This window comes from Hydra vulgaris, chromosome 06, assembly GCF_038396675.1.
Source record: "Hydra vulgaris chromosome 06, alternate assembly HydraT2T_AEP".
Lineage (NCBI taxonomy): Eukaryota > Metazoa > Cnidaria > Hydrozoa > Anthoathecata > Hydridae > Hydra > Hydra vulgaris.
This window is the reverse complement of record NC_088925.1, coordinates 51,001,262-51,023,754: the sequence shown is the minus strand read 5'-3', so window position 1 is coordinate 51,023,754 and position 22,493 is coordinate 51,001,262. Positions and strand designations below refer to the sequence as shown.

The window sequence follows — 22,493 nt, the reverse complement described above, 5'->3', positions numbered from 1 at the left end:
TGTGAAAATAGAAGCAGATTGTAGATGATATCATTGGATGAGAATCATAAATGGATGTAAAGACTATTTTTTAGGAGGAATAAAATTTTAGGACTCAGGGATAGGGTGAACAATAACTCACGCTCTAGTCATCCTAAACAAATGATAAAACAATGGTCTATGAGTAAACAAGTCAATATAGAACCGCTGTAATTTAATGTTATAGTATCATGTAATTTAATGTTATTATAAATGTTATATTATTACTCAAATGAAAAAAAAACATGAATTATTAGCATATTAAGGTGATTTTCTTATTTAAAAGTTAATGAAACTTTCTTTACTTTTATATATTTTATTCCTTAAAATTAGAAAGTTAGGTCTTGAAGTAATAAAGTTATACTTATGATAAAACATTTGTGAAGAAGAATCAAACATGGTATGTATAAATAATTAGCAACATACTTAAACTTGTAGTTTAAGTATGTTGCTAATTGGTATGTATAATATATCATAACATGGTATGTATAAATAATCACGACATACTTAAACTTGTAGTTATTGCAATTTGGGGAGATCAACATCAGATTGACCAATAAGTAGTGGATGCTCTTAGCATTACTTTAAATTGTTTAATTTAAAATTCAAGCTTTGAAAATTTTATAATCAAATACAATTTTTTTAAATGAATTATCAAATTTTGGTCACTCGATTTAAATTTGACTTGAAAATTATTATTTTGAATACCTTGATTCTTTATAAATAAAATTTGGTGATTTACAAGTGATATCTTTTTGTTCACAAAAAATCAACCAAGATTTTATTTCATTTATTGTTCTATCTGTATTATTTCTACACCATTTATTAAATAACTCATAAATTTGTTTGTTTATGCGACACAATGGTTGCAAAAAGTGACCAACGGAGCCATCCAGTTACGTAGACCTAGGAGATGTGAAAATAGAAGCAGATTGTAGATGATATCATTGGATGAGAATCATAAATGGATGTAAAGACTATTTTGTAGGAGGAATAAAATTTTAGGACTCAGGGATAGGGTGAACAATAACTCACGCTCTAGTCATCTTAAACAAATGATAAAACAATAGTCTATGAGTAAACAAGTCAATATAGATCCGCTGGTTTAATAATGGCAACCACAGCCAAAATTATCGCACCATACAAAAACATTAAATTAAAATTAGTAGATAACAAAATATTAAGTAAAATGACAAAAAATGACAGTTTGGGCATTATAAAAAGAAAAAATAGGCCAATAAATGTGGCACCATTTATGGTCTAAACTTGTTTGTTTATGCGACACAATGGTCGCAAAAAGTGACCAGTGGAGCCGCGTAGTTACGTAGACCTGGGAGATGTGAAAAAAGAAGTAGATTGCTGATGATGTCATTGGGTGAGAATTATAAATGAATGTAAAGACTATTTTGTAGGAGGAATAAAATTTTAGGACTCAGGGATAGGGTGAACAATAACTCACGCTGTAGTCATCTTAAACAAATGTTAAAACAGTGGTCTATGAGTAAACAAGTCAATATAGATCCGCTGGTTTATTAACGGCAAATATGGCTAAAATTATTGCACCATACAAAAACAATAAAATAAAATAAGTAGATAACAAAATATTTAGCAAAATGATAAAAAATGATAGTACGGCCAATATAAAAAGAAAAAAGTTGCAATGGTTGTTGCATGGTACATGGTTATCGTATGTCTCCTAAGTTTTCTCAAAATTTGTACGCAGTTAAAAATTAAAAAACTTATATTAATAGATTATATTTAATAAGTGCATTGATTATTTTAATAAAATTTGATTCTGTATATACTTTCTTTGTTACAATAGTTTTTAAAATAAACTATAACTAAATTTTATGAATAGAGTCTTCAGGATAGTGGATAGAGATAATTATTTTTAGCTTTGAAATTGCTATTTTTTATCTTCAGAATAAAGAAAATAAAGAAATCTTATAGTTTTTATTGGAGGTTCAATAAGCAATATAACTAATAGTTTTATTTGTTTATTGTAAATATTGTATGCAAGCAAAAATATTGTAATTTTTGCTTACATCACACACCATACCAGTAACAATTTATATAAAAAAAAGTTTCCACCAAAAACAGTTTACATTTTTGGAACCACAATACTTTGTGCAATTATAATCTAAATTTTGGAAAGGGGCAATTCATGAATTTTAGATGTTCAAGATAGGTAGCTTCCACAGATTATGCAAACTTTAAATTTTTTAATATTGATAATGGTATCAAATAAGAATGTTTTGCAAAAAATTACAGTGATCAGAGTCTGGGATAAATATACACCTAAAAAGTCGAGACATACTGACAAAATAAGGAAAAAAGAAAGAAAAAAAAACTTTTTTCGTAGTATCTTAAATAGATTAAAATTAATTTATCAGAAAAAAATTTGTGTCATTTAAAAATGGCGACCAATTAAAGTTTAAAACTTGAGGGGTTTTCAACTTTACAAGGTCATAACTTTTGAACGTTTAAATTTTTTTTTAATAAATAAAAATTTTACAGATGGATTTTAGCCGCGTTCATAATGGTAGAGTTTTAAGTGTAATTATAGCCATCTTACCTGATATGATATGTATTTACCATACATTTAGTGAAATGTTAATCTTTTTTCAGTTTGGGAGATTTTATTAATTCTTCAAACACATGTATATTTTTTAGCAGCTTCAAACATTCTCCACCTTTAAATTGACCACCGTGCAGCTTAAGCCTTTGAAAACCTAAAACTTGGTTCTGGAAATTTGCGGATAATGTGGAGCCATAGATTGAAAAATTTTTTCAAGATTTTCATAAATTCAGTTTGTATTTCCACAAAGTAGATAAAGTTCCATTGGAGCAAAGATTTTAATAACCTTTATGCCATCAAAATTTATTCGCCAATTTATTTATTCATTTATTCATTATTCATTTATTATATTTATACGTCATCGAAATTTATTCAAAATTTTTTATCAGTCCGTATAATTAAGAAAATAATTTGTTATGTACGCTAGAACTATGATAAATTTTGTTAATTTTTTGTGTTTATTTGTCTTCAGGTCATTTTGCTTTTAAAAATGTTTTTGCTATATTTGATGTTTTTTCTCAATACTAATAAAATAGAAAAAATTAGAAATTAAATTGCTATTTATTTTTAAAACATTTTATTTGATTAATAATTTTGTAATGATGGAAAAAATTAAATAAAAGATTAGCATGGTTTCTTTTACAAATGTATTTACCGCATTTGATGCATGTCTGAAATCGTTTTCCTATTGACTAATTTCCAATGTTAATACAAATAACTAGAGATAATGAACATAACGATTTCTTTGCTTGCAAAAATGTGTTTAAAAGCTTTAAAAAATGTTGTAAATAGGCTCCTAAACATTTTGTTACAAAGTTCAGTAATTTAAAAATCTCTACCTGACAAACTTTTATAGCATCTTCAATAACAATAGTTCATCAGCAAATAAACTATCGGGTTTAAATGCAAATTTAAAGAATCCAACTAAAGTGCAGACTATTTCAATGGGAAAGTGAAAACAACCAAATATTTTATATTTAAATATTATTATTATTAATAACTTTAAATGAAAAACTTGTTAAAATATAAAAGTAAACTTTTACAAATAAATATCAATTAGCTTTCTCGCTTTCCTGTGCTTTGACAAAAATAGTAAAGTTTGGCACAAACATTTGAAAAACAAATTTTAAAATTGTCCGTATTTCTAAATTATTTATAAAATTGTCCGTATTTCTAAATTATTTATAAAATTGTCCGTATTTCTAAATTATTTATAAAATTGTCCGTATTTCTAAATTATTTATAAAATTGTCCGTTTTTCTAAATTATTTATTAAATTGTCCGTATTTCTAAATTATTTATAAAATTGTCCGTATTTCTAAATTATTTATAAAATTGTCCGTATTTCTAAATTATTTATAAAATTGTCCGTATTTCTAAATTATTTATTAAATTGTCCGTATTTCTAAATTATTTATAAAATTGTTCGTATTTCTAAATTATTTATAAAATTGCCTGAATTTCTAGCGCAACTAATAAAATATTTCCTTCTGACTGACAAAAGTTGTGAATAAAAATTGTATATCAAAAGATGTTTTTATTTTTGTTATATTCTTATCTGCTTATTTCTTTGACTTGTACCAATTTTGGTAGTGGAAAATAACAAACGTCCTAAAAAAAAAGAAAACAAAAACAGCAAAATATTTAGGTCTATTATTTTTTTGACAAAGTTTTTCTTTTAATTTTAAATTTTTTTTAGTTTATATTAATAAAATTTTCTATTTTGTATTTGTTCCCTTTCTTCAAGTATTGCTGTTTTATTCTTTGAGTTTTTTTATATGGCCAAGTTGTCAAACAAATTACTTTAAACATGGATGCAAATCTTGTCAGGCGGCTATTTGATAACAAATGCTTCCTAGAGTTCTGAACTCACCATGAGTTTAAAAAACTTACATTTTTTCTTTGCTAATGTTACACCAAGGGAAAGAATGTGTTGATGCTGCATTTTCAATTTCAAAAAATATATTGGCCAATTTCATATCAAAAGCACAAAATATTTTAAGTCATTTAGCTTTAAAAAAGTGATAATTTTCTCAAGATTTGAATGAGATTCAGCCATGTTTTCTATCAAGCCAATAATAAACAATTTTTTTACGCCACCATCTTTGTATTTTTTATTACCTATTCCTTTCTCATAGCTAAACTTTTTTTTGACATTACATTCATCACTTTTCTATAATACTTAAACAAACTTTTAAGAAATTAGAATGTAATCTTTTGACAATTTTCTCTCCTTTATTACTGTCTCAACAAGTCCTATAATGTCTTTATAACAAACCAATTGTCTGGAATCTTTTTCAAAAATTATTTCTGTATCAAAACAATCATTTAAAAACCTAACTTCTTCACTTAATTTCACTCTTACATTACTTTCAAATAAGTCTCTTCCCTTCCAGCTTCTAAAAATGCTAAAAACTTTGGCTCCCTGTCTATTACCTCCCTGTCTATAAGTCCACAAGTGTTTTTAAATTTATTTATTTTCAAAATTGGAAGTTTTTCAAGTGGAAAAATTGTTTTTACAGAGTTTTTCAATTGCTCAACAGCAATCGCTTTACCTATAGCTTTTAGTTTGATTACCTTGATTTTGGTTCCCTCCTCCACAAATTTTTTTAAAATACTTTTAAGCATTGAAGTTTGCCACCTCGTGTAATATCAAAAGAAATTTAGATTCATGTTTTCAGTTTTTATATTTCAAATTATGTATATAAATTTCTTAATTTAAAGTTTGAAATATTAAATCAAGAAAAAAGAACAACCCTACCTTTGTCTAGTTCTTCGGTTAAATTTTCTCTTCTTGTTGTGAGAGTGCAAGGGTGGGGTAATCCTCATCCAATGACAACTGCACCTTTTACATATCTTTATTGCTCCAGGTGATGAAGCCCAACTTGATCTCTTTTTTTTATTGTTCCAGGTGATGAGCCCATATTCTTCTTAACTTGAATCTCACTCTTTTTTCAGACATTGATCCTAAAGTAATTGTAGTTCGAGCAATATCACAGAGTCACAAACACAGAATGATTGGTTTCTGGTATGAATACTAACTTTGACTTTTCAGCAATTATACGGTTTACTCAGAATAATGATTTATCTCCTTTTTCAAATGCTTTTCTGCATTTAACACAAATACCATTAGGAAAATTTTATCAATTTATCAATTTAATCAAATGATTTTAAAAAGAACGTATGCATTCAGTTCGATGTCAACCTTCTTTAACTTGACATTCCTGATTCTTTTGAAAAACAAGTTAGGCAGACTAAAGCTCTATTATATTTATGAGATTTTTAAATGTTTGGCATTTCGAACCAATAAGAGCAAAACTAATAAATCCTTTAAATGTTTTTTTTAACTACTGCAGTAGATAAAAAAAAAAGTTCATAATACTTATTAATAAATTTTCTTATAGTATACCACAAACAAGTATACAAAATGTTTATACATTTAACCTGCAATGTAAATGTTATTTACCATATTCAACATTTTATTTCAAATTTGCCATGAAATTAGGGCCCCAAGGTCCAAATATGTTTTAGGGAAGAAGGCAATAAAAGCATTTAAAAAAAAACTGTACCATTATGAACGCAACCAAAATTAGTGTGTAAAATTCTCATTTAGTAAAAAAAAAATTTAATGTTTAAAAGTACTGACCGCATAAAGTTCACAATCCCCTAAAATAAAAAAGTCTTCAATCTTCTCTTGGTTGCCATTTTTAAACAACAAAAAATTTTTTGTTGTTGATAAATTAATTTTTTCGATGAATTTCGATCCATTTTAAGATACAAAAAAAAAAAAGTTATTTTTTTCTTCTTTCCGCATTTTCAGGTGTCCATCATTCCCAGGCTCCAATCACTGTAATTTTTTGTAAAACATTCTTAATTTATACCAGTACCAATATCACAAAATTTAAAGTTTGCACCATCTCTGGAAGATACCTATCATGAACACAAAAATCATGAACTGTCTCTCTAACCTCCCCTCCCCCCCCCCATCCTTTTTTTGTTTTTTGTTGAAGGATGTCAACAGAATATTTTCAAAATTTAGATTTATAAAATTTATAATTGCACAAAGTATTGTGGTTTCCAAAATGCTAACTGTTTCTTGTGGAAATTTTTTTTCAAATAAATTATTTCCGCTATGATATTATTAGCTTAAATATTTAGAAAAAGATTTAAAAAATATTTAAAGAAAAAATTAAAAAAAAAAGATTTACAAAAAAAGAAAAATTAAAAAAAGATTTACAAAAAAACGAAAAATTAAAAAAAGATTTACAAAGAAAAAAGTTTAAAACAAGAATTTAGAAAAAAAAAAAAAAAGATATAAAGATGTTGTTTTATAAAAAATATAAACTTTATAAAACATTGCCAATTGAAGTTCATTGAATAAAAATACTAGACTGGAATTTTAACTATTTTAATGTTTTATTACAACAAAACATAATTGTATAAGCTTGTAATGATATAAATTAATAATAACAGCTGCACTAAACTAAGACAAAAAATATCAAAACTGCTGCACTAACCTAAAAAACTAAACTTTGACAAAGACTAAAAATCTTTGTAAAAAAAATATTGAAATAAATTGGTGGTGATTTATACTTAATATTTTTTGGTACTACAGTCACAATTTACTGGATAAAAAACTAGATATAAACTAAATATAGAAACTTGACATACTAAAGAATTTTTGGAGTTCAAATTAAAATCATATTGTAAAAAAGGTAATCATTAAATTGCAAGTATAGTGTCCCCTACCTTGAATTATAGCAATTTTTTCAGAACAACGTTTTCTTTTGGCTATAGCAATGTATTCTATATGCTTGTAGAGTTGAGCTTTCATTCCAGCCATGTTACGAGTAGTGCCATTTCGAGCCTCAGCAGTTATTAATATAAGTTCACCTGGACAATAAGCCTTTCGATCAATGCTTGCTGAAAGAAAATAATATAATACATTACTCTAATATGTCAAATGAGAAAGTCTTGTAATAAAGAGGGAAATACAAAACTATAAATTAAAAAAAAAAAAAAAAAGTATAACATGACATGTCAAAAAAACCTTTGCAAACACAATTTAGCAGGGCAAGTGAGGGGAGGGTACGAAACTGTAAATTATTTAACAGTTCTTTATAAATTTTATTTTTACTCTTTGCTTCATCTAAAAAACGATTCTTTTAAAATAATTTTTGACACTCTATACTCAAGAATATTTATTAATATTTAACCAATCATTTCAATGATTGGTTAAAATCAACTTTTGTGCTTTAAACAGAACAGAAACACAAATTATTGGAAAGTGTATAGATAAAATATCACTAGTATTAATTGTAAATATCACATGCATTAATTGTAATATATCTATCTACATATATATATATATATATATATATATATATATATATATATATATATATATATATATATATATATATATATATATATATATATATATATATATATATATTATATATATTAGGGTGATTCTAAAAACAACTTTTTTTGAAACTGTCTACTACCATCCCCTAAATGTGTTCTATGTAATAAATTAATACTAAATTTAAAAAATTTTTGAATAAAAAAAAATTTTAGGGGTCACTCAAGACCATTAAACATCAGACGGGTCCCTAATATTTTGAAAAAAAAAGTTCTTCAAAAGCATATAATATTGGGTCTCAAAAGAAATGAAATTTTATAAAAATTTCAAAATTAGTAAAAAAAATTTATGGAAACACAAATTAAAAAAGTTTGTTTTAAAAAAACTATGATAATATGTACTTTTTATTTTTAGTTAAAAAATGGTAGTTTTTAAGCCATAAAATTTAAAATTGTAATCTTTATATAAAATGATTATTATTTTTAGAATTTTTATAAAATTTCACTTCCTTTGACGACCCAACATAATATGCTTTTGAAGAACTTATATATATATACATACATACATACATACATACATATATATATATATATATATATATATATATATATATATATATATATATATATATATATATATATATATATATATATATATATATATGTATATATATATATATATATATATATATATATATATATATATATATATATATATATATATATATATATATATATATAAATATATATATATATATATATATATATATATATATATATATATATATATATATATATATATATATATATATAATATATGTAAATTATATGTATTTATGTTTCTGGATAAACCATAACTGGATAAACCATAATTGTATATGCATTGTTGGATAAACCATAATCAAACCAGTAGGCAAAATTATTTTAGAGAATGAATGAAGATTGATTAGAAATGATTAACAAGTTTATGAGTAGCCAAAATGTTAAAAAAAATTATTTATAGTTTTTTTTTTTTAACTGTTAATAAATATAACCATAAACAATTGCCCCCTAATTAAAAAAAAGTAAATTGTGAGAAAACAAACACAAGACAATAATGTTGTTTTATGAATGTTCTAAGAAATAATTAGTTTAAGTTATAAATTATGAAATTTTTTTTTTCTTTTTCAAACATTTAAATTTTATTGATATTTTTTTTTATAACAATATTGTTTGATTTAAAGATATTTTATAAAGATAAAGACTTTAAATGATTTTTAACATGGTTAATCACTTATGAGCCATTCAGAAGCACTTGGGAGTACATCAAATATTAAACAAAAGATAGCTGAACATTTAACATTCAATTGTGGAAACACAGAAAATGATATTAAACTGCAGAAAATATGTTGTCTGTGTTTTTTCAGTAACTGGTATATATATATGTATATATATGTATATATATATTTTTTATATATATATACATATACATATATATATATATATATATATATATATATATATATATATATATATATATATATATATATATATATATATATATATATATATATATATATTTAAACAATTTTAAAATGTATTCTACACATTAGAGTGCTCAATGTTCTTAAAAGAACAGAGCAATTATATATTAGTAGAAAATCACTTAACAAAAATTCTTTTTCATTTTACACTGTGTTCCATCAACAAAGATTTATCAGAAATTAATGATCAAATTAATAAAACTTCAATTTATACAAAAATTAAATTACAGGAAGTCGTAAATGCCTTAATTACTGTAAATTTTTACACATTTGCTGACACTATTATAAAAAAGAATTCTTTAGAAATGATTACTTATGCTTTTTTTTAAAACGTTTTTTTTTAAAAAGGGTATATAATGTAAATATTATTTGAACTCATTTATTTTTATAGTTTTTTAGGAGAAACTTATTTTCGTGCCTACATTTAGAAATTAATTCCGACTGTTTGTGTAATAAGCATTCTTGATTTGCATGTGTAATTATTTCAAATTTTGCTTGTAGGCATAGTATGCATTTTTTGGAAATATTGTTATATGCAGGCGCTGTTTTAAGGACGGACCAATTCAGTATAAAATCATCAATATATTTTTTTTTAATTTCCATATATATTTTGACAACATGGTATCTTTTGAATACTTTTTATTTTTGAAAGATTGCTTATGATTGGCAAAACGTTTTTTCCTAGTCGCCACTAGAAACTAGTCGCCATTTAATAACACGAATAATCGAGCACCAAAAAAGGGATAAAAACTCACACATTTATAAACATATTCATTCAAATGAAAGCTGTTTTAATAGTTTTAATCATGCTAATTTTTTAATTTTGAATTTGGCCTCCAACAAATTTATATTAAAACTCTAAGAAAGCATGTACATAGAGTGGGAAAAACCCACTACTAAGAAAACAAATGAACCATGTAAAAATGACTATTTCAATCTAGTTCCTTTTAACATTACCGGTTCTTTTATCTTTTTAAAACATTTTTTACATTATTTAATTGCATTTTTATTGTATTTTTTATCATAAGGTCTCTACTAATTCAACTTAATTTTACAAATTTTATTTAACCATTTTAATAATATATTTTAACTGATGATGGCTATGATATAGTCAAAACATGTATTTATAAAATAAATGATTTTAACAAAAATTAAAAAAATTGTCTTATTCATTAGAATATATATATATATATATATATATATATATATATATATATATATATATATGTATATATATATATATATATATATATATATATATATATATATATATATATATATATATATACATATATATAGCTTTCATTTGAAATAATTATACTTTTTCAAAACAGGTACGCTTTCCCATTTTAAAAATTAAAAAATAAAAACCATTTTTAATCAACTTAAACTTAACTATAAAAACTCTTTGTGAGTCATTAATTAATTAAAAAAGATTTGGTAGAAGCTAAAATATCAATAACTGTTGAGTGTAAATCGGAGCAGAATTAGAAAAAAAACTTTTAACTACAAGAAAAAATATTTAAAAAATATTTTATATTTTGTATTTTTGTATTTTATATTTATATTTTTTTTATATACTATTTTATTCTGTGATTATCAAAAAGATACTATTTTTATTTTGATGAAATTCTAAAAAAAATTAAGAAAAAGACATCTAAATAAAATACCAGTAAGATCTAAAGGGCCAGCAGCACAGCAACAAAAACCAACATCTTTGTGTGTTGAACCACTGAGTGCTGAGTTGAAATTTGGAAAATTTGTATCTATTACTTCATTTATAGTAAATGCTCTTGTTGTTTTATGGTTAAACTTCCATGGTTTATCAATTTCCGCTAAGTAAATAAAGAAAAGAGGTAACCACAGTCATCTGCTTTCATTATTATAACAACCATCATTATCATCATCATCATTTTCATCATCATCATCGTCATCATTATCATCATCATCATCATCATCATCATCATCATCATCATCATCATCATCATCATCATCATCATCATCATCATCATCATCATCATCATCATCATCATCATCAAGTGAAAAGGAAAAAAAGAGAAAAGGAAAAGCAAAGAAAATTATTTTGAAGAATAAAAAAAATTAGTTGAAAATAAAGTAAAATAAAGAAATTATTGAATGCTAACTTAATGATTGAATACGAAATAAAACAAGAAAATGATTCAAAGAATAAAAAAACAAATATATTTAATAAAACAAAAACAAAAAAATCACTTTAAAGCAAAGCACTAAGTTAAAAGTAAAAATATGTTCACAATAGAATAAAAAGAAAAACTAAAACATAAAAATAAAATGCAACCAATGTTTCTACATCTTTATTTTTTGCCTAATTAATTTAAATTAATTAAATTTATGCATGCTTTTATTTATTATCATTGCTGTTGAATTTTTTTGTTTGTTTATTTTATTTGGTGTCACTCCAATGACTAGTTTTTAACTATATGAGTGACACCTAACCTCACTTGGTAAAATTATAAAAATCTTGTAATTTTTCAATTTTGAAAAAATGGATAAAAAAATAAATTATCATCATCATCATCATCATCATCATCATCATCATCATCATCATCATCATCATCATCATCATCATCATCATCATCATCATCATCATCATCATCATCATCATCATTATCATCATCATCATTGTCATCATCATCACCATCATCATCATCCTTATCATCATCATCATCATCATCATCATCATCATCATCATCATCATCATCATCATCATCATCATCATCATCATCATCATCATCATCATCATCATAATCATAATCATCAACATCATCATCATCCTTATCATCATCCTTATCATCATCATCATCATCATCATCATCATCATCATCATCATCATCATCATCATCATCATCATCATCATCATCATCATCATCATCATCATCATCATCATCATCATCATCATCATCATTACCATCTAAATTCAGTACGGCAAAAATAATTTTTCACTTTCATTTTTTATATTCATGCTTGAGTAATTTGAGTTTTTTCAATTAGTTCTACTCTTAGACTTTTAGAATTAAAAAACAATTTCAAACTTTGTTTTTTTTTTTTGCAAGGGTGCTTTTATGAGTTTTTTAGATAAAATATATATTTATAATATATATATACATTTTTAAAAAATTATATATATTTTAAATATATATTTTATCTAGTAACTAAGGAAAAATTTTTTTCAGAGATGTTAGATGAATTAGACCCAATTCAGGCTTCCATCACCCAATAAATTTCAAAATATCCTATTATCATAAAAATTTTTTAAACTAAACTGATTGACTAAGATATTGCAGACTTAAATTCGAACTTTAAGACTGATATTGATAAAATAGATAAAAATTTTAACATGTTGACTTGTTCTAAAAAACTTTTACCAATATATATATTTTTTTGTCAAAAAGTATATCTTTTTGGCAAAAAAAAAAATTATAATAAGTAGTTAAATTGACTAATTTTAGTAAAAGTTTTTTTTTATTAAAAATTTGTGACCGCACTGTATTACGCTAATAATTTCGCCAAATTACAACAACAACAACAACAAAATAATTTATAAACTGACTCTATAAAATTCATAAATTGACTCTATACTTTTAAAACATTTAAAAATTTAAAACATTCAAATGTTTAAAAAGGTAAAATTGAAAATTAAATTTATAAAGTTTTAAAATATTTAAACTGAGTTTATTAAATATTTTTAATTTAAAATAAAATTCATTTTATTCTCGTAAAAATAAAAATTTATTTTTACAAGAATAAAATTATTAGGACTCTAATATTATTATTCTTGTAAAAATAAATTTATTAGCACCGTAATTAAATTTATTTTTGCGAGAGCACTAAAATAAATTTATTTAAGACGCTACAGCATTACCTCTCCCAGTGGGCACAGTACGCTTTTTAAACGTTCTTTGGACATTTTTATTAAGTTTAAACCTAATAAGAATGAATTGTGCGCACTGGGCTTACTATTACATTAATATGATTTTTACTCCCACGTTTTTTTTCTCTTTATATACTACCCAATAAGAATGTCATATTAAACTTTCACTTCCAGGTAAAAAATCTCCTATAAAAATTTTTTTAAGTAAACTTCCTATTTTAAATTGAATTTAATATTTTCTCTTTATATAAATATTGTGCTAGCCATTATTTATAATTTTATGTAATATATATATATATATATATATATATATATATATATATATATATATATATATATATATATATATGTATATAAATATATATATACATATATATATAAATATATATATATATACATATAACTTGGTAGCGCATTTTTAGAATATATATATATATATATATATATATATATATATATATATATATATATATATATATATATATATATATATATATATATATTCTAAAAATGCGCTACCAAGTTACTGGAATTATTTCCTGCAAGAGTTTCTGGCCACACGTGCCCTTATTGTTCTTGTCCTGTACAAGTCAACATGTCTTGTACAAGACAACAACCTTGATAAAGTCATTATTCTGTTATTGATTGGTGTATAACTTTTTAGAATCTTAAGACATTTGAATTATTTCGAAACAAAAAATTGAACATAATTATAATGGGTCAAATTAAAATGGGTTCAAAGAAAAAATTTTATTTTTTCAAACAACAGATACTCAAAAGTTTTTTGCAAATAACTGTTCCTTAAACAACAGTTACAAATATTTATTTTTTTCAAATGACGGTTACTCACTATTTAATAATGCTACCAACAGTGACCAACAGGTAGGTACCCGTTGACAGATACCTATTGACAGCCTTATATATAAGTTTACAGTTCGCATTTAACCGATTAATGAAAATTTAAATTAAAATTGTGCATTAATTGCCAACCTTTGACTATTTTTAAAAAAGTTGCGATTTGGTCACAGAGAATGGTTTTTTTCTGAAACAGTTGAATGAACTAGCATTTTTACATTTACACCAAATTTTAATGAACATTCATTTAAGTATAAATGAATTTTATAATTAAAAATATGTAACTCTTTTCATTTTATTTTACACTGAATTAATTAAAAACCAATTTGATTAACATTAAAAAAATTAATTTCACTGGATTTGAAATTAACTTCCGTTAATTAAAGACAAGACCTGTTTTATTATTTAGAAAAAGTAATTGTTTGTTTTACATTTTAAATTAAATAGCGTTACATACATTCATTTTTTTTAAAAGGTTAACGTTGTTAAAAGAATTTTACTTTATAAAGCAAATCCAAATTTTGCCTCACGACTAATTTTGCATTTAATGTTTTATCCGAAAGTTAAGTTCTCAAATGAGTGTAGACCATTGCAAAACTACTAAAATCTCGTTTAACTTTAACCTGAGAAAATGCAGCACCAACAACAACTTGAGAAATCTTATAAAGTTTCTTCCAATTATAATTATCACATTTTAAATGCCAATGTTCAAGAATATTTAAATTTTCATTTACCCCAATACATGGCTCACTATACACAATATTTGATATTTGCTGATAAGTTCTTGTATTTGGTTTAACACGTATGGTTTGACGTTGACCTCCTCCTTAAAAAAGATAGACTAGTTATTAGTTATTTATCAAGCAACAAATTTTATCTAATTCATCTGATCAAATTCAATCAAATTATTAAGATATACAAAAGCTTTGAAAACTAAACTTACTTGTAAATCAAAAAATATATTCTTTTTATTTTTAGTTTGATTTTTGAAAAGAAAAAATAGATGAATTTATGACCCTAACCATTGACATTATTAATTTTCTATTGATGATGAAAGTTATTAATATAAAATTAGTAAGTAGTATTGAATTTTTATTGATTTACAATGAACACTTTTGAATGCTAAATAAAAAAAAATTCCTTTTATTTAAACTATTTAATAAAAATTTCATTTAAATCATTATATATCAAATATTGATTAAGTATCAATTATTAAATAATATTGAAATACCTGAAAGTTAAGTCAAACGGTTTTCATCTTTATCTCGTACATTTTCATCCTATCAAACAATTTCAGCAAATTTTATTTGTGAGTTTATAAAACAATGAACTTTAAGTAGGAGATTTTCTCCACAACTTATCAATGAATTGTTGAAGACTTCATGACGAGCAGTACTCCATGCGAAACGAGGATCCAATAAGAGTGAAATAAAAGCATTGCACTCAAAAAGCTTTTGCAAACATATATTTAAAGCTTCGAGAAGTTTAGATTTAAAACCGTTTGTTCCATCGGGAATTTTTTCAAGTTCATTACCATTCTCATCCATCGTGTAAAGAAGTCTGACAAGGTATAGTCTGACCTTTAAAAATCCTTCATTGCAAAAAAAATTGGTTTGAATACTTTTGTGTATTCTTCAATAAATTTCCAGATTTCATCATTTAATCTTAGGTTGCAGTTATTTCAATTCGTCCCAATCTTTTCATATATAGCAATATATATTTTTCAAACATGTCTAATACTATAATATACCTACTACCCCATCTTGATTCAATATTTTTGCGTGGTCTCTTAAGATTAGCAATAATTGCATCATATTTAGTCGCTCGTGTATTTTTTATGAATTTTCTCATTTCAGAAAGAGTGGCTTCAAATGGCTCAGTAATGTCTTTAGCAGCTAATTGGCAAACATACGTCCACAAAACGTCTTGGTGCAGATTATACCAATATTGTTTTCTAACACATTTAACCTTCTCCCATGATCTAGAGTTTGCAATTGTCTTTCGCTTTCGCCATCTGTATTTTCAGAATTTTCAACAACAACTTTTTCATCGAGATTAACTCGATCAAGCAAATCAAAATCTTCAAAATCAAACTATTGTGCTTTTTCGACAAATTCATTACAAATAATCATTTGATTTTGCATTTCTTTGATACTACCATATGTTTTGATCATACTCTTACCTTGATCTGAACAAGTTATGTAAATATCCTCTACTCCTTTCCCTACTTTCCCAAGCATAGTAATCAGTTGGTCAACTAAAACCATCCTAAATTGTCAGTGCTGAGTGAGAATTCCCAAAGTTTGATCATACAATTTTCCATCTTTTGTGAACCGAATACTTCCAGAAAAGACATTCGTATTGATACAAGATGCTGAATCAAACATTTATGATGGATATACATTTTCGATGTCTTTTCCAATAATTTCATAAATATGATCAGCAGCTTTAAGAATAAATTCTTTTGCTTTCTGACCATTCCATGTACCACCAAAAGCTTGAAAAGCTTTTCTAATTGTTTCATTCTTCCCCATGTCATCAGCAACTGTCATTGGCAAATTTCTCATTAGAATTGACATTATAAAATCTCTTACTTATTTTTGATATTAAAGACATATTTAACTGTTCTACGTAAAACAAAAATAGCAACTTTTTCAACATTATTATGATTTTTATTTTGAACTCTTTTTCTTTCAAAAGTTCTATGGCAATACCCTTGTGCTTTGAATGCAAATAATTGCAATGCAATGAATGCAAAAAGGTAAGAAACATTACCGGCAAAACTTAAGTTTTTTTCTATGCACACTTTGCATTTCCATATCTTGCTTTCAGTCACTTTAAAATTTCTTTAACTTGTTTGTTTTGCACCTTACACTATATGCAGCTTAAAATTGTTGTAAACAAATTCTCAGAAAAAAAGTTAATTTTTTGAAAAAGTCAACCTTATTACTTGTTATGAATGACGTTATCTACAATTATAGACAAATTAATGTAACTGATAAAGGTTGTGTAATAACATACATCCCATGTAATCTTAATTACGAATTAAAATTACTTATAATTGTATTTAGTTGTGAATGACAGTTTGTTAACGGTATATCCTAATATTTACTGTATATCAAACATTTCATTCGGAGTCATATAACAAAAAAACAGTATTAATTCAATACTTTTAAACATTTTAAAGATACAAAAAGCAGGTAGTACTTATTCAATGCTATTAAGTCAATAGTATTGACAAAATGCAATGTGGTCATAAAATACATTTTTTTGTGGGAAAGTCAAATTCTCGAGAAAGTAAAAAATTAAAACAAGTTTTTACTGTTAAATAAAAATAGGTGAAAAATAGCAAGAAAAAAGTGATAAAAAAAATGTTAATAAAAATATAAAATGAATTTTTTTACTGGGTAATAAAAATTAATAAAAAACAGAGCAGTAAAAACCTCATACTACAGCGGATTTTAAAGAAGTAAAAAATTTTTTTATACATTTTGAAAAGAAGAGTTGATAACAAATAATTAAATATATGTCAGTTAGGATCAAAAAATATTTTTGTTACAAGATTTTTGCTTGAATTAGGTGTTAGTTCTGCAATTCTTTACTTCAATGACAGTAAATACAGTCTTAACAGAAAAAGTTAAAAGTTAAAAAAAGAATATCATGCTTGTTATACTTTTCAACGCTTAAGCATTACTATAACTTCAAAAAACATGTTGCAAGTATAGTTATTAAAGCTTTATTTTAATGTGATTTTAACAAATTTGAGCTTTTTATGAAATATTTCACATATTTAGCAATATTTATGTAGTAAGATATGTGGTTTTTAAATTTTTGTTACAGATCTGAATTTTTTTTTTTGTGGTCATCCTTAAATTCTTAATTTTAATCATTTTAAATTGTAAAAATAATTGAAAAATATTACATTCATAAAAAATTAACAAATTTAGTTTAATTTGATGTCAGCTTGAATTATATATTTTTTCCAATAATAAAAACGTTTACGCAAGTTAAATTTTTTTTCGAAAATCAATTTTTTTGCAACCAAATTTTTTGCCTACGTTCATATGAAGAGTTTTTATCCCGCTTTAGCAGGAAACTATTGATTCATAGGTGAGACCTCGTCTAGGCAGGTTAGTAAATTTAAAGCAAATGAGCAATTATTTTTCATTACATCCACCGGCAGGAGACAAATATTTCGATCTCCAATTTGACAGTCGCAGCCAGTTAGGAGGCAGAAGCCATTGGAGCCTCCAAATGGCTTTGCCTCCAAAATTTCTACTGGAGACAGTCACCATTGGCTTCCGCCTCTCTATTGGGGTTGGCCTCCAAAACAATTTGCCTCCAAAAAAGAACTCTGACTGCGGCCACAAATAGAAAGGTGAAAGCCGATGGAGGCGGAAAAAAGAATAGTTTACTGCTAAAAAATGATTGGGAGGCCGCTGCTAAGAGCTTCCGCCTCCCTAAAAAGTTGACCTTTCTGCAAAAAGTTACTTTGCTGGGCAGCATTACCAACTCTGTCTATAATTAAGAACTTTGATAATGTTATAGTGCATTTTTTTAGCATAATATACATTGATTTTAATAATCATTTATACTTTTTTTCTTACATCATTATGCCATTTTATTTGTTATTTTTAAACATTGGATTTTTTGTTACAACCGTCACGACAAAAAAAGTGTAAAAAGAGTCATTGTCTCTAAAAATCAGATAATTTTGAAGAAAAAAATACTGAATTTCACCAATTCTGCTCTTTTTTACATATTTACTTTGTATAATAGATACAATCGTAAATACAAGATATTTTGATCTAAATATTTGTTATTCAGCCAAGACGATAGTTTGAAAATCGGACAAATTTTAGTCAATTTGCTTATTTTACATTATGTCATACTTTAAGAAGCTTCACTGGAATAATATAATTTTAAAATGTTTTTTCAACTTATTAATAAAAGCCAGCTGCAAGTTTTAAAATAAAAAGTTATTTATTGTCCAGAAATCATAGTCTAAAAGTACAATAACTATGAAAAAGTATAAGTTTTAAAAAGCTGTAACTCTTGAAGCTGACATAACCATGCTGACTTTTTTACACCATATAATAGCTTTAAATCTAATCTTCCAATAAAAAATAAAATTGCAATGTTTGTCTTTGCATCTTTAAAAATCAGCTGTGAAAAATACATTTTAGAAAAACTGTTCCAACTTAAGATTGCTATAAAAACACAAAAGATTTGAAAAAAATATTAACTGGAAACATATTTATAAAAAATTTAAAATGCCATATACAAAAAAAAATTTACATGCTATCTTAACTTGCGCTCTAGAAAAAATCAATTTAAAAAAAAGGAAAAAACTTACTACATTGACATCAAAGGTTGAATTAAGCGATCGCAATTTGCAATAGAATTATCTAAATTGAGCAAATTCAACTCGATAGTTTATTTCCTGATGAACTATTATTATTGATGATGCTCAAAAAGCTTGTGGGCTAGGGCATTGTTAATTTACTGACCTTTTTTAACAAAATGTTTAGGAGTCTATTTAAAACTTTTTTTCATGTTTTTAAATACATTTTTTCAAACAGAGAAATTATGTTCATAGCAATTTAGTATCAACGTTGGAAATTGGGCAATTTAAAAAAAACAATTTCAGACATGCATCAAATGCGGTAAATAAATTTATTAAAAAAACCATGTTATTCTTTTATTTAACTTATTCTGTCATTAAAAAATTTATTAATCAAATAATATATTTTACAAACAAATAAGAATTTACTTTCTTATTTTCCTATTATATAAGTATCGAGAAAAAACATCAAATGTAGCAAAAACATTTTTAAAAGCAAAAAGACATTCAAAACGAATAAACATAAGAAAAAAATTTAACAAAATTTCTCATAGTTCTAATGTACATAGCAAATTAGTTTTTTAATTATATGAACTGATAAAAAGCGTGAATAAATTGCATACTTGTCTATAATTGTAGATAACGTCATTCATAACAAGTAATAAGGATGACTTTTTCAAAAAATTAACTTTTTTTCTGAGAATTTGTTTACAACAATTTTAAGCATTTGCACACTTATAAGTTAAAAAATGCAAACTGTCGTGGTCAGTTTGTCTAAAAAAACTACTTTAAATGTGGACAACAAAAAGGCATATGACTGCACCCACTTCCCCAAAAAGCTTGCTTATGTTTTTTTCATCAATCTGTAAAACAAACTATTAATTGAATAACTACATTCAAATAAAACAGTGTTTAAACGTTCTATTTCAAAAGTTACCCCCCAAAGATTTAACTTTTTAACTATACTAGGATACAATATGCTATTATGTTCCACAGCCACCTAGCTGTCTCTCTTATACGCAGCTAGCTTTTTGATAATAAAATGCACTTGAATAAACAAATGCACTGATAATAAAAACAATTCACTGATACTAAAAAAATATTTTAAAATAAGAGAGCATATTTTAAAATAAGAGAGTTCTCTGATGTTGTTATCTAACTATCTATATCGTAATATATTTTAAATACTGTTTTAATATATTAAAACATTTACCATTTCTTGTACTACTATTCAAATTTATTTTCATCATCTTGATTGTTATTTCCGACATATTTACCATCATTGTTATCATAATTGTCTTTATTATTCAGTTCTTTTTGTGCAACATGCAATTTTAATTTTTTAATTGAAGATTTTACCCAACTCAAATGTTCTGATGTAAAAAAATCCATGTTGCTATGCTGGCTACAATAGTTATGACTTCCTGAAGTTCATATTTCTCACAATTTTTGAAACTTTAGACTATAACTTCTTGAGAACAAAGAACTTCCTTTTTGTATATATATATATATATATATATATATATATATATATATATATATATATATATATATATATATATATATATATATATATATATATATATATATATATATATATATATATATATTTTTAGTAAAACTTGTGGCTGGCTGTGATAAATAAGTTGACAAAACTTATTAAAATAAATAATATTCCAGTTATACCTTATTAAAGACTGATATAATGCATAAGAAGTAAATTGACTAAAATTTGTCCAATTTGGTAGTACCGCCACAGTGGAACAACAAATATTTAGACCAAAATATTTTGTATTCCTCATTGCATCTTGTATACAAAACAAATATGTGAAGAACCGAATCAGTGACATTCAGTATTCGTAACTAACTGATTCATACAAACAGTTGATCTTAAGATATACTTTAAAAACACTTAAAATTTGCTTTTACTCAAAAAAACTCTTTTAAAACAAGATTTTACTTTAAAAAAAACTTTAAATGTCTCGAATTCGACATTGGCACTATCTAATACTTTAGTAAAGTTTTGATTAACTATATTTTTTGCATATTGAATAATTGTTGACTTTGATGAATATTTGAAGCCATCATTATTTTGTGACATTTGAATTGGAGTTTTGCAAATATCTTATTAGTGACACTAAATTTTTGTTGCGTTGCTCATCGCCCATATTTTTTATTACTGCAGCATTGTGAATTATCCATCTATATTTTTGCATTACTGAAGCATCACGAGTAGACGCAATTATGTACATAAAATCAGTCATATAAAATTATGTACCCAAATTCTGTCGATTTTTGTTTCACTAATTCTTCGGTTGTGAAAACATCACAGGAACCATCAATTTTAGACCCAATTTATAAGCAACTTTATTTGAAGAGTTAAATTTATATTCCTTTTAATGGAGATGTCAGTCCATTCATAAATTGTTATGCTGAACTTCTCACCACATTTTTTCAAATAGAAATTTCATCATACACTCTTGTTTATTTATCTCATAAAATGACATTATTAGTTTTGCGACTGTGGTTTGACATTTTGGCATTTGGAAACCATGTAATTGTTTTTAAAGACATACCATCCTTTGCCAAGGTTTCACCTTTAAAAAATCTGTCTACTTTTACTTGTTATTTCGGAACTTCTGCAACAGATGTTTTGTCTTACTTTATATTTTTGATTATTATACTATGGATAGTTCTGATGTGGGTAATCAGACCAGATGTGTTTGCACCTTTGCAATTTATGAAAGAATTGTTCAGGGTACATTTTATTTCACTAGCTGAATCGTATGATTTTGTGAAATACTTCTAGACAAAAGAGCTTTGTTTTGGCATGATTTTTTTTTTGTACTTGTCTTTTATTGGTTATATATGTAAAATAAAGTAAAATAAATATAACATAAA

The 22,493-nt window shown here is 24.9% G+C and overlaps 1 protein-coding gene across 2 annotated transcripts in view; it reads right to left on the bottom strand.

Moving 5' to 3' along the window:
• Nucleotides 1-22,493, bottom strand: part of LOC101237069 (arrestin domain-containing protein 3) — a 56,270-nt gene that overhangs the window by 18,343 nt on the left and 15,434 nt on the right. For both annotated transcript variants that reach the window (XM_065800409.1, XM_065800408.1), the window contains exons 4-5: nt 11,154-11,318; nt 7,346-7,519 (exon numbers count right to left, since the gene is read on the bottom strand). In XM_065800409.1, coding sequence (XP_065656481.1) covers nt 7,346-7,519; nt 11,154-11,318 — 339 coding nt within the window. The remainder of the gene's footprint in view (nt 1-7,345; nt 7,520-11,153; nt 11,319-22,493) is intronic.